At 47.1% G+C, this 14,156-nt stretch overlaps 1 protein-coding gene across 1 annotated transcript in view; it reads right to left on the bottom strand.

Moving 5' to 3' along the window:
- The window catches only part of skia (v-ski avian sarcoma viral oncogene homolog a), a 64,454-nt gene extending 53,209 nt beyond the window's left edge, over positions 1–11,245 (bottom strand). The window contains exon 1 of the mRNA XM_026155304.1: positions 9,741–11,245. Within this exon, the coding sequence (XP_026011089.1) occupies positions 9,741–10,646 (906 nt within the window). The 5' untranslated portion in view covers positions 10,647–11,245. The remainder of the gene's footprint in view (positions 1–9,740) is intronic.
- Positions 11,246–14,156: the final 2,911 nt, after the last annotated feature.

Genomic DNA, 14,156 nt, shown 5'->3' with positions numbered 1-14,156 from the left:
AAATTTCATTAAAATTTAATAAACTATCATCTTGTCTTTAGTTAGCATATACCTTAAACACTTAAAGCTGTAAGCTAATGATAGTTATGTAAGAGCAGATGCTGCTGGTGCAATAAGCTGTACGTTTTACATCCAATGGATGCATGATCTGATTAGTCGACTAATCGCAAAAATAATCGGTGACTAGTCGACTATCAAAATAATCGTTTGTGGCAGCCCTATAACTGTGCTTCTTGGCATTTCAAAGGTTGAATGAGCTGCCCATCAGGGCTTTGCAACCAGGTCTTCTTCTGGGCTTCTGGAGCTGAGGGACAAGAACACAACTGTGCTGCGTTATGTCTCAGCAGCGTTTGCACCTGCTGAACCTGAAACGTATCGATCGCTGCAGGAAGTGGAATCTGATGTTTCACTGCACTTCCCCAGCTGGACAGTTTGGCCACGAGCAGCGGAGCTCTGGTGGAGCACAAGACGGGGCTCAAATCAGGTTAACAGAAAGAACTATACTCAAAAACACAGAGCACTCATGACTCTGTCCTTGTGCTGAGACTAAACACTGGCTCACACAGACCTGTGCTCTGCAGAGAGTCATACGCTGGCCTGTGTCACACCGGGTTTCCTCTACCATCAGATAGCATCCAGCTCCAGAATAAACCTTCCTTGAAAAATAAAGTCTTCCTTGAAAACCACCTTTGATCAGATCTACCATCCTCACATTTTACAACTAGAAAATTGTAACCACTTCTAAAAAAAAAAACCACATCGACACTCAGACATGCTGCCAGGGAGAAGAAGATACACTGTCACAGATTTCCCATATCCCAGGCAGCATGAGTGATTTGTGGGAATTTCGTGATTTTGTCTCGCCGGTTGTTTTTGCCCATCACGTTGTTGTGTGACAGTGTTAACCCCACAGGACAGGCTGTAGACAAGCACAGTCCTAGAAAGCATGTACTGACACTACACTGGTGGGATGGTGGGGAAAAAGTGTGACAGCTACGCAAACTACAAGCGCTCACACACACACACACACACACACACACACACACACACACACACACACACACACACACACACACACACACTTACTTTAATCCTCTAAAAAAACATACAGATAAGCAGCTTTCATGCAGGGAGAGAGGGAGAACTGTGAGATGAGTGGGCGGAAGAATGGGAGTGGGAGTGGAGGTGGCGTGGCAAGGTTCAGCTGCAGAAGCTCTGACCTCTGCACATGTGAGAGGGGATAATTAAAGCAGAGGTCACACTTGTCCAAACGTGACACACACCTGAGCGGCAGCATAAAAGCTGCAGCGGGGTTTAAATAAACAGATGTGCTGCTGCTCCAGACAGCCGTGGCAGCGTTTCTATGAAAGAAGATGCTGAGAGTAACGCCTCTGTGCCCGGAGGTGTTACACATGCAATGCATTACCTCGTCTCAGAGATCTACAATTACATTAATTATAAGCAGAGGGCTTCGAGAGGTCTATTGTCTGCTGTGCAGGATGGGAATGAGCGCGTGCACACGTGTGTGCATGCAGAAAGAGGATGCCTAAACAGCCGTATGCACGTTTACAATAAGACACAAGCAAGAAGTGCGTAAAAGGAAGTGTGCAACGTACAAAATCAATGAGATAGGCTGAAGCAGAGGAGCAAGTCTGGGCCTGGCTGGAGACGGCTTCCTGAACCTGAGAAGCAGGCATCGGTGCCAGGAGGAGGGATCGTCTTTCAGCGTATTGTTTTATTTAGCATTCCTTCATTTGCCAGAGTGAGGCTGGCTGATTTCATTCAGGAGATTGGTGACTTGGAAAGCAGGAACAGCCCAGCCGGCCTGATAAGCACATTAAAAGCCTTTGTTTCCAACACTCGGTTCCTGAGGAGTAACCTTAGCCTCCGAACCCCTGACTGCCTCTACCAAGAGGCCCTAATTTGCTCGCACACATCCATCTTCCACCTCAACTTCCTGACAAACTGAGGCGAGGTGTGGCTGCACTTTATAAACTGTGTTACCGAAGCGGTGTCGTCCTGTTCTGCCCGGCCGTGCGCTCCCGTCTCTGCTCAGCAAATCGAACCAGCCCAAAGCTTCTTTGCTGGTTTCACCTCAAACCCACTGATGGCTGCATTTGATGAAGCAGCACTTCTTATAAAAGCGTGAGAACACTTGAACGGTCAGTCAAAGTTCACCGCCGTGCCAATTAATCCTGTTTAACATTAACTCGCTCAGCTCTAACATAACTAACAGCAGCTAGACATCACAATGACTCAGAGCAGACTAAACAACAGTAAAGATCAGATGTGTTTGTGCTGCGTGCAGCCAGGAAACACACCATTTCTGAGAAAAGACATGCGCGTGCACTCGAGTCTGCTGCGCACTTTCGCAACTTTGCTTTCTCTCGCAAAGCTGCCATTTGATTTCACAAAGGTGAAGTTTAAGGGATCAAAAAGGTGCATCCAGAAACAAAGACGGCGCTTTCTGTCTTTTATTAGCAGACTTTGTTTCAGTGTGAGACAAACAAAGTGCAACACTTGCGTCTTACACAAAGGGTGACTCACGTTTGTTTGTCATTCCATAAAGTGGGTTTGATTGATGCATACAGCAGCTCTCCCCCCACGCCTCGCCTGTGCGCCTCCTGTCCTACAGACGCGGTCCTTCCTGCAGCGACTTGTCTCTGGTTGTGCCTCGGGCCCTTCACCCAACGTGTCCCCCTCATCTCTCACAAGCACATACTTTCATCAGATTGCTGTTATTGTTTATCCAACTATCTGTTAAATTAGTCAAATGACTAAAAATACCATCAAATGTCAGAAGTAGACGGGCTGTGTGGTGAGGAATATGTGTCTGAACAAAGACAGGACAGGAAGCATTTAATGATAGAAAAGATAAATGATGTTTTAGCTCATTTCCATCTGCAGGCAGAAGGTGAGATGTAATTAAAATCAATAACAAACACACACATACTTACCTACACACATATATCCACACACACAGGTTTAAGCACCCATGATAACAAATATCAAGCATCCAAATGTTAATCATTTGGATGCTTGATATCAGAAGCAGACTGATATGATAGGATAATTACATTTTGTCACTCGGTAGTAAACCTGCGTTAGCCTCCTGACACCAGAGCCCACTGCTCCCTAACCAGCAGTGCTGGAACCAAAAACCAGTTTCAGTCTGGTTCAAAGGAAGCTAAATGTCTCTTAACATCCACATGCAGTGGTAGAAAGCAGACAGTGTCCACACTGTCTGCTTTCTACCACTAAAGATGAAAAACAGGGGGACAGAGGGTTGAAGGGGGGAGTCAGGCACTTTGGGATCAGTGATCCCCGCAATGAAGGGGGATGGGACTCAAAGCAACAGATCCACAGCTGATACTGGTCACAAAGGATGTGACAATAGCTAGCCAGTGGACAACTGCCCCGAAACCACACATATAACACAAACACCACCCCATACCTCCACAACAATACCCCGCCAACCTCCTGGGAGCTGCCCTTCCACATGGCTGAGGCCAAACCAGTGCACCCACCCTCCCCACCTCTGCCCCCCCCCCCCCAAAAAAAAATCCCTTGAAGAGTGAAAAAGAAAGAAAGAGATTTCCAAGAACCGAGCCTTTCTCTTAAGAATAGAAAGTATACCTGACGCCCTTTCTCTCTCTTTGGTCTGACTGCTTTGGACAAATGCTTATTTGGAAAGCTGATATACTGTTACTGCATTTCAGAACATTTAACGTCCCCTTTGGTGACAGACAATCAAGCTCCCCAACTAACAGAGTGCACCATGATGGAGAGGACAAACAAAAGATGGCTAAGGTCAATCAGCTTTATTTTTAGCATTATAAACCTATCTGTAAAGTTTGGTAGTGCATACAATGTGGACTAGATTTAAGAATTTCAAATAGAAATGAATGTGAGTCACATGACGTCTCTTTCAGTGGGATTTTTTGGAGCAGTGTAAAGAAAAAGGACGACGATGCTATTCTACATATTTTCAGCCAGAGTAGAAACATGAAGCTTTGCTGCTCTGCTTCTTAAACATAAAAGTCTCTCAGTGCTGTCCCATCCACTTGACAGAGACTTTGCTGCTTAGTTGACTTGGCAGCTCCTGCTCGGAGGAACTGTGCCCGTTCGATCAGACGTACGATTAGCACTGTTTATTATTAGATTGACAATCTCCCGGCATCTGCCTCTACCTGTCCTTCCCAAACTTTGAGATAATTCCGGAGATGAGCTAGCACTCATCCCATGGACTGAGCTGGACCACTGGCTCGTGACATGATCTTAAAGGAGGACATTGTGGATGTTGTGTTAGAGAGCTGCAAGGCTGTAAATGCGTGAACGTATGATTCTTTGGGCTTCTGTATCATTTATAAGACTTAAAAGGAATTGCGGGGGTGGAATCGGGTTGCTGTGTGGAAGTCTAAGCTCAGTATGTGTGGCTGGGATGGGGGAGGGATGGGAAGCATCACTGTGGGAGACAGGCAGATGGAGATGGAAATGAGTAGGCATTGAGCTCATGTTAATCTCCTCCTACAGCTGATGCAGGCACAAAACAAGAACACATATTTGTCCACATGCGCACTCGCATGACAGCAGATCATAGACCCGACCGGGCCTGTGCGCCATCGCGCTCCAAATGAGGCAAAGGGATGCTTTTGCTATTCACACGTTCCCATGTGTGCTTTGTGGAAAAGTTTGCAGCCAAATCTGAAATGCATCAGAGCACAACTTCCACTGTGCAGCATTCAGTTTACTGTATCACGGTGGATCTCATTTATTTGATAGTATGTGAGACTAGCTGCCTTCATCAGACAGCCATCTGCCCCGTGGGAGCGGCTAAGCCACACGCCATTGGCCGACTGGTCGTCAAGAGAGGCGAGGGGTGAGGCGGGTCACCTCTTTATTTGGGGAGGGAAAGGTCATGCAATACTAGCTGCCCTACAAACAGCATGAGGGGGGATGGGGTACCGCCAGTGGCTGCTATCATACACAAAGGCTGCTCCTGGTCTGACACAGCAGAAAGTAACCTCCCCCCTCCCGTCGGACTCCAGTTCATCCTGGATCCATCTAGACGGCATCCCTCACCAACGATCGCGGCGTTTATTGTCAAAGATTAAGAAAAGCTTTAGGAAAGACAGCAAGACGGCAGAAGATTGGAATTTTCCATGGAAACGCATGTCCTACATACACATCAGATTATCTCCACAGCCTGATCTCGCATCCTCCTCTGCACTTTATACAGACATGGGAAAAAAAACTTTTACAGATATGACTCTCTTTTAATCATCCATGCACTCCATACACAGAGTGTGGACAGGCTGCACCATTCAGTTAACATCACCCAGGTGCTGGGTTAGGCTTCAGTGCATCAGACTAATGTTCACTTGTCTTTGTAAGACTCACACTGAAATCTTTTTACTGAAAAACCTGTAAGAATAAAATGTGACATGTCTCAACATTCAGCACTGGTGAGCTCACCAGCAGGAGGACTGGAGGAAGCCTGACTGCCTGATTCTCTGATGTTAAAGACCAAAAAACTGTCAAACCTTTTGACCAACTTATTTTTAAGCACATCACTAACACTGTCCCCTCTTCACAGCTCAACCTATGTAAACACTACCGGGGAAGGAGCTGCAGGGGAGATCGCGCTGCTTGGGCACGTCCAGTTATGCTGATGAATAATTCACAGACCACCTTATTAAACAAACATGCCTATGGTTACCTACCATCAGCTGTGGCTAACAGTCAAACTAGACACCAAATTCCATCATCTGGCTGAGAAAGAGCTTCTGTCCCACGAGACACCTGGATCAGGTCACTGGCTCTTCTCTTACCTGTGCTATAATCCCAATGAGACACACTTAAGGTCTTTTGAAAACATAAGAGCAGCCACAGCCAGCCGTGTGTGCTTGTGTTATCATACGGCTCGGAATATTCTCACAGGAATGTCAAAGACGGGAAGGAAACACTTGATTGTCACGCACGCTACTGGCTCGTCAAACCGATATTCAAACTTTCCCAGATGACCTGCATGCAGCCACGCACAAACCTTATCTGGCCTGCTCTTTTTTCACCCCTCCATCTTCTTGAAATGGACAGGCAGACACTTATTGACTTAAAGCAAGTATGTGTCCATAGCAGGCAGAGATATGACTGCAGCGCCGAGTTTCGGCACCACTGCTCTTTGTGTATTTCACCGAAGATTTCACTTCTCACATGTTGGAAGAAATAGTTCTTCTCAGCTGTGAATCCAATCAAATTTTACTCAAGTAACGTGTTGCCACTGAACATCTCACAGCTTCTGTAAATTTGAAGCCCTGTTTGAAATACCTGATAATCAGAAATCAGGACTGTGCACAGTCGAGCCGTACACGAGGAAAGAAAAGTCCTTTTGTTTGCAAAAGTTAAAAACTGTTGATACAAACGGCTTGTAGCAAGGAGACGTGCTGTATGAAGACAATCACTGCACCCAGTTCATTTCCACCACCGCTGGAGTCGCAGCCTTTTGAGAAACGTTCCAAGCAAACCTAAGCAGCCGTACACCCTGCTCCCACAGAGAGGCCTGTCCTGAGAGCAGCTGCAGTGGAAACAGACTTTTCATCTTATGGCTGGTCCTCAGAGTTTTTGTCATGGAGCACAATGATTCATCGCTGATGTGTTTTTCCATATAGGAGAGCAAAACACATGCTTTTTGTTGTTCATTGCCAGCATAGAAGAAGAAAGCAGCAACCCTGAATGAAACACTCTTTTTAAATATTCTTAGAAAGTGAAGAATACTTTTGTCTTTGAATGCGCTCCATACCTTCAAGCAAAGACTGAAGCACCATTCACACAGTGAGGTGGTTCATTTCCAACACTGTTCTGACCCACAGCTCGAACCAGAGACACGACTCTATCATGTTAGTCGTGTTTTTAATGGGACGGCCCAAAATATAGTTTTTAATACAGCAGCAGAACTCATTACAGAGCCCTGACTGAATTGGTGTCCTCTCCCAGCACAGGGCACAAAATGCACTTTTTATGAAAAGGAAAATAGGAAAGTATACAAACTGACCGAAACAGCCACACAGTCGGGCTCCACTGCAGACTGCTGCACAGGATCAGAATGGAAATATTCCCTGAACAGCCACTGAAACGCACAGCTCCCAGCTGTTGTTCTGTCTGCTGTGTGGACATGGCTGGCTGTCAGCAGGCTTAGCCAGCACTGCGCCTTGCATATGAAACAGGACATGGGCCTATATCCCCTGTGGGAGTTCACTTCCTCTGAGCCCCCACCACCACAGCCCCACGTCTCTCCTGAAACAAGCAGCTCCTTCAGCTGGAGGCCAGATATTCCAAGCACCGGGGGTAGCAGGGTGGGGGCAGCAGAAAGGGAAGTGCTGGCTTCTGCACGTTAGAGATTTAAGAAGTGCCCTGACTTGGAAGGATATATTCAGACTCGACAGTTGTGCGTTCCAACCCTACGTAGGTTTGGTTTGAGCCTTTCCTCAGCCACACGTGGAAACAGCCTGCAGGAATGTGTTGGTTGTCAGCACAACAACGCAGCATATGTGGAGCATCGACGCAAAATGGCCTCTGCTATTGTTCTGGCTGGTTTTTAGTGCACATCTGTCTCTGAACAAATCCCATCCCAGCACTTTAGGAGGAACCTGAAAGCTCAGCAGACACACATGCTTTGCTCAAGACCAGTTACAACAGTCGTGTACACATGCTCACCACTCTGAGGAGGCGCACATCTGCAACATGAGCACAGACTGATGAAGCAACAATAATAATAATACAGTAACCAAGAAGCCCGAGGACGGCCCTCTCCACGTAGGAAGGTGCCAAAACCCAAACAAACCAAAAAAGTCTGAGGTAAACTTTTTTCAAAGCCAAGCACAAGTCGAGCTTCAGCTGCCCACCACCATCCACCACAGCCACCCTCACTCCTCATATCTCTCTAAACCAGGCAGACTGTGCAGAGCCGATGTCATCGTGAGGCCAAATTATAAAGTTAGTGTCACACTAAATCTGCAACCACAAGCCTTATCTCCACATCCTGATGTGGAAACCCACTCATTATGTGTGCCAGCCAGAAAGCAGAAGCCTGGCATGGCAATCTGGGGCCGGCCTGCGCAGGAAAACCTTCCCCAACCTACGTGGAACGCTTCAATGCATTTGTGCTTTGCAGCCTGCACTGTGTATGAATCCTACAAGACAAAAAAAGGAAAAGTGAACTTCAAGTTCACACTTTCTCCACAACTGGAGGCACGCTGCTAAATGTGGACAGCTTTTTTTACTCTGTGATTCACTCGTCTCAGGAGGAAGCTTTCAAAAGAGCGTCTGCAAGGAGGGAAGTGTGGCAATATCGCTTCCTGTGTCTGTCTGCTATGCGAGACTGCTGCTGACACTTTTCTATCAGTCTTATTAATATTCACTGAGCTGCCCTCCTTTGACAACAGTGACGCATTTCAAAGTAAGGCGCTGTGGCGACATCCTCCACAAACATTTCCTCAGCTGTGCCCGAATGTGTTGAGAAAAAGGAGAGCAACAATATTTCTCAACCTGTGTGCAGTCCCTCAGATGCTCGGGGGCAGGGCTTGAATTAAAAAGCATTTCAAACAAGCCTTGAGCTTAACATTCGGGCGCCCCGTCAGCACTTGGAAAAACACAAGAGCCCCCTGAAAGTGGAGCTCCTTGAGGTGTGTCCACTCAAGTCTGAATGAAAGTGTGTGCCAAGAGTGTGTGTTCACCGTGCATGGTAGGACTCTGGCACTCTTCAGGACTTCAAGGGCCTCCCTGATCTCCCTTTCTTTGGCAGGTTTTTCTGAAAGAAGCCTCAGTGGAGGAGTGGAGGAAAACTCTTGTAAACACTTGTGCTGTTGCTTTCTGAGCCTCATCAACAACTCCGCTCTGCTCTACAAGTCCACCGAGGAGAGGGAGAGTAGGCAAAAGGAGCCCTGTCAGAGGTGGCTGGCTGGCCTGGTAGAGGGGTTCTGATGTTTGCTGAATGCTTCCCTTTGTTGGGATCATGTTATGTTTCCACCACAATACTTCTAAACCCCGCTTCATCAGCTCCATTCATGTGTAACAGTTCATGCAAATGGGCTCACTAGCCCTTTTCCCCCTACAGGGGTGGGATCAGTCTGCAAACACCAAAGCTAACACAGAGTCCTTCCATGCAGCTTTAAAGCTCAGAAAAACAAACCTGATGATTGAGGCTGGAGGTGTGTGACCACTGAAAGTGCGCAGAACCTAAAACCTGATTACTGGGACTGTTCAAACAAGAACACAAGAGAACATGGATAAGACTAGAGAGAGGGGGAAATGACATCAGCACTGATTAAACCACAGACAAGTAAAATGACACATATGATACCAGCTCTGTCTGTCACACTAACAGTCAGGTCTAGCTCACCCACTGGAGATAGAGACAGTCACAGACAGCAACCCATTGAACCACAGTGTTCTGAAGAAGTGACAACATTATCTCACAACTGTTGTTTACTACCCTTTAAGGTGTTTCACGGCCAGATAATGGCTTTATTGCCACCAGAGGCATATTGTTGTCGCTGCTGGATGACGCCCAATTAGTAAGACCACAGTAGCAGCAGTGACCAGACACTGTCAGGCTCAGCATCCACTCCTGAAACGTGTTTGCTCGGTCATGTTTAAAGTTTGGTGACCCACGCTCGTTTTAACGTTAAGGAGAAGGTGGCGGATAACAAGCTGCAACAGTTAGAGCTCGGAGACCAGCTTACCTTGGATGATGCTTTTCTCTTGTACTTGTTGGCGAAGTCGAATTTCTCCTTAATCTCGTCCAGGAAGAGCTCCAGGCGGGCCTTCTCCTCTTTCTCCGTGTAATCCTCGCCCAGGAGGATGTACGCCCTCCAGTTGGCCGAGTCGAAGCCCCAGTGGCAAGTCCTGTTCTCCTGCGCCTTGTGGCCGTGCACCACGAACTTGTGGGTCGGGTACATTAGTCTGCAGTCCATGCACTGGATGCACGCTGCGTTCGGGTTGGTGTACAGCTCCGGCACGAACAAGCCTTTGCACTTGCCGAAGCACTCGTGGTAGACTTTGAAGCTCCTGTCGGTGAACTGCAGCTCCAGCGAGCCTCCGTTCATCTCCTTCTTGCAGCGCGGCGGGTAAGCGCCTCCGTAGATCAGGGCGTTGCAGAGCCGCTCTGCGTCCGTCTTGGTGATGAGACCGCAGGACGGCGCTGAGAAGGGCAGGATCCCCATGACTTTGAGGATCTCCAGCTGGTCGGCCGTGCAGCGAGAGCAGTAGATGTGCAGCTCGTCGCACACGGAGTTGATCTGCTGCAGGGTAAAGTCCCGCAGCACCGTGTTGAGAATCTGCGGCAGGCACAGCCGTTTCTCCCCGCCGACCACAAAGCAGGAGATGGTTTCTCCCTCCAGGACCGTCTCGCACCTCTCCGTGGAGCGGTCCGACGGGATGAAGAGCGGGCCGGGCATCACGGGCGGCGGCAGATGCTGCAGAACCGGCTCGGGCTCCTTCCCGTCCTTCTTAAAGAGCAGCTCATGTTGCCAGCGAGCAGAGAAAGCGGCCGGTCCACCCAACGAGCTCATAGAGCTGAGGTGAAACTGCTTGAGAGTTTGTTGCAGTCCCGGATGAGGCTGGAAGCTCGGCCGACTTACAGTCTCCATGCTTTTCCTGCAACTTTAGATGCGTAAATCCTTCCTACGGTCGACCGGGAATCACAACCAGCTAGGCGTCCTTCAACCTGGTAAATCCACCGCGTCCCAGAGCTGATCAGATGTGCGAAACGCCTCATCAACCATCCAGGAAAAAAGTCCCAGCTGCAGTTTTATTCCCGTGTGTGAGTCAACACCGACCAGTCGCTCCCTGTAGCAGTGAGCCGACTGTCCATATTAGAAAAAACGGCTTCCAAACTCCACCGAGGCGAAAAGTTCCGTTTGTCAGGCTTGAAAACGAAATGTAAAAATCCTTATTTGAGGTTCTTTCCGCTGTCGAGGACGAAACATCCACCCCGTTTGCCCCCGCAGTTCACTCTGACTGCGCGGAGAGGAGAAGTCTGAAGAGCCAGTCCGCTCGCGAGAGCTCTCTCTCCCCCAGTCTGAGTGCGCGTGTCTCTCTCTCTCGCTCTCCCTCGCGCTCCGTCTAGGTCTCTCTGTCGCGCGCTCACTCACACGCCTCCTCTCTTTGCGTTTGTGTGTCTGGCTCAGTCATTGAATCCCGGCCAGGAATGTGAGTGACTCTGCAGGCAGGCTAGGCTCTTCCAGGAACAAGCCGCCACCCCCCGCACGTACACGCGCACACGTGCACACAGAAAAGAGAACAGTGAAGAAGAAAAAGAAACGAACTGAGCAAAGCAAAGAAAATGACGCATTCAGGCCGTTGAACTTTCCTACTTTTTCTAAGGCGTAGATGCGAAATGTTGTTCTCTTTACCACGTGGCACCCCAAGCTGTGACTATACAGTCTAATATAAGATTGACTGCATGGTTGGATCTTAAAGGAGAGACTCTTCTTTTGATGAAGAAGCTTTATTTGTCACTTGCAGTTGCCTGCAGCGAAACAGGACCTCTTCCGACCATACATACATTACACAAACTGCAGAAAAACAATGAAATTTACAACACAATAGGCAGCGGAGGAGAGAAAAAGTAAAATATTTTAAAATATTATTGCATTTACTTTTTTATTTTGTACTCTGTTCCTTTATTATTACTATATACCTTTATCTGAATGATTTTTAGACTGCTAATAAAATTTTTGCATAATCTTTTGCATAATAACATTTTTTGCATTTTAAAAATTATTATCATTAAGTTATTTAAAACCCAATGAAGCATATCCTGTTACTGCTGCTATATTATAATGTGGGTAAACATCTGGAGCACACAGTTTACACATTGGTGACCAATTTCTCCCCAACTTTTGTCTGCATTTTAACTCAACATGCAGTTTGTTTACAGCAGCGGTGCAGTAATCCACCGACGAAACCCCGACGGGAACGGAATTTTCACGCAAACTAGGAGTGCTCGTATTTACCACATTTCCCGTGTACCCTGAACCTAGCAGAAGAGCTGGGCGTCTATGTGAATCATTTGGTTCACGGCTGCTGTCAAGACAGAGAAAAAAATCGAAAGAGGATGGGTGGTGTTTTGCGAGACAAGACAAATTTAGCTTTGGAAGAGGAAACGCAAATTGCACGGCTGACTGCGGTTTATTTATTTTCCCTTCTGCCTGAATGTGTTAAAACTGTTTGGCAAGAGGCGCCGAGTAAACAAGTTTCATGTGTTGGCGACCTTGAGAAACCATCCTGCTAATGAAATGGCTAGAGTTTTTTTTTTTCCACAGACCAGCTATAATAAGTTGTTAGTGGACATTTGAACGTGTACCTGCGCTCTCAGCATCTCAATTGTAGCTACATTTAAAACTTTTTCTCATATTTGCTTTAAGTAGCGGGTCGCCTAATATATCAGATCTGTAAATACCAATCATATAAATAGACAGAGGCCGTGCACGGTTGACTTCTTTGTTTTCTCTGAACTTTGCTATAACAAGTGAAGAGGAGAAAAATAAATGGCTGATTCAAACATACAAGCTCAACCTCAGGGGGTCCGAGTCGAAGTTCAACTCCAGTACGAGTTTGCTGTTCCTGTGGCGTCCCCTACCCACACAGTATTGTAACTGCAACGTTATGGCAGGATCGGGGGTCAAGGATCTCAGTGTGCTGTCTGCAGCAAGACAGAACCTGAGATTTATGACTGCACAGTAATCTGTGCTCTTTGACTGTATGTGTTAATACAGCGAGAGACGGCTTTAAAAGGAATGGGGTGAGTTAATAGACACAGCCCCACCGTTGACTGATTAGGTGTAAAGTTTTAAAATAACCTTTATACAGTGTGCAGCCAGTGGACCTGAGGTGTTGGAGGCACAGGTCTGGGCTCCAGCCCTTACAAATGGCAGATATCTTAACAGCAGGACACCATCCTCTCAGCAGCATACAGCTGTGGCACTGATACTGGCAGACTGTGTTTACTGGCTGTGTGTGGATTTTGTCTTCTCTCTCCAACAGTTTCAAGTGAGATACAAAGCTTTTGTTTCCTTTAGGCTTCTCATTCTATCAAGGCCAAAGCTGTTAGACAGTGCAGAGTGTGTGCCAAGCCTCATTTTCAATGATTCATGTTCTTACCTCTTACCAGCAAGCAGTGCTTGCCCCCCCCCCCCCCCCCCCCCCCCAAACATCCAGCGAGCTCATCTGTGATTATCATTTACTCATATGTGGTTAGTGAGGTAAGTTCGAATTCAGACCTTCAGTGTCACAACAGTGGCTTGCTTCTTATCAGGGTACATCACCATGGTAACTTGTGCTGTACACTAGCACGCTCTTCAGCAGGTTATTTTTGACAGAGCTGAGACAGTGCTTAGAGCTAATGCTTAAAATCTTTCCTCCCAGGACTAATCCAGAAAACCCCAAAGAACGACGGCAGCCTTTCCTCACACGGTCATGGCTGCAATTCCATGTTTTTGGAACGTAGGCATAACCAATTCCAAAGGCTGCCTCCAGATAAAGTGTCTGGACGACCAATGGTGAAATGGAGCAGATGTGTGGTACAGTGTATATAATGTTACAGTGAATGTTGGAGTAATATGGAACCAGGTTTCAAATAACGAGGTAAGAAAAAAACATGTAAGTGTACATGTTAAAACATACAGACACATAAACCGCAAACACAATCAGCCATAACAACAGACACTGGTTCCAACATGCACACATGCATGCATGCATTGTTGCAAACTATGGCCAAAAATAAAGGGGAGAAGATTAAAGAAAGCCTAACCCATAAAATCCAGCTTTGCTGCTGTGTGCTGCACCAGCTGGAGATGAGCTATGGAGGACTGAGAGATGCATGTGAAAAATCAGTTGCAATAAGACAGAATTGAGCTGTGAGGATCTTCTCCTGTGGAACCAGCTTCCAGTTTGGATTGTGGAGGCAGACATGTCTCTAATTTAAGGATTAGGCTTAAAGCTGTCCTTTTTGATAGAGCATACACCTCATAGACTCTCAACCATCTCTTAGTTATGTTATTATAGTCTGAGGCTGTTGGGGGAACTTCCCACAATGAATCGAGCAACTCTGTTTCTGTTCCACTCTTTCACTCCTCACGGTTATAGTGCCATCACAA

Source organism: Astatotilapia calliptera, chromosome 20, assembly GCF_900246225.1.
Source record: "Astatotilapia calliptera chromosome 20, fAstCal1.2, whole genome shotgun sequence".
In the NCBI taxonomy this organism is placed as follows: Eukaryota; Metazoa; Chordata; class Actinopteri; order Cichliformes; family Cichlidae; genus Astatotilapia; species Astatotilapia calliptera.
This window is presented reverse-complemented; position numbering and strand designations above follow the sequence as displayed.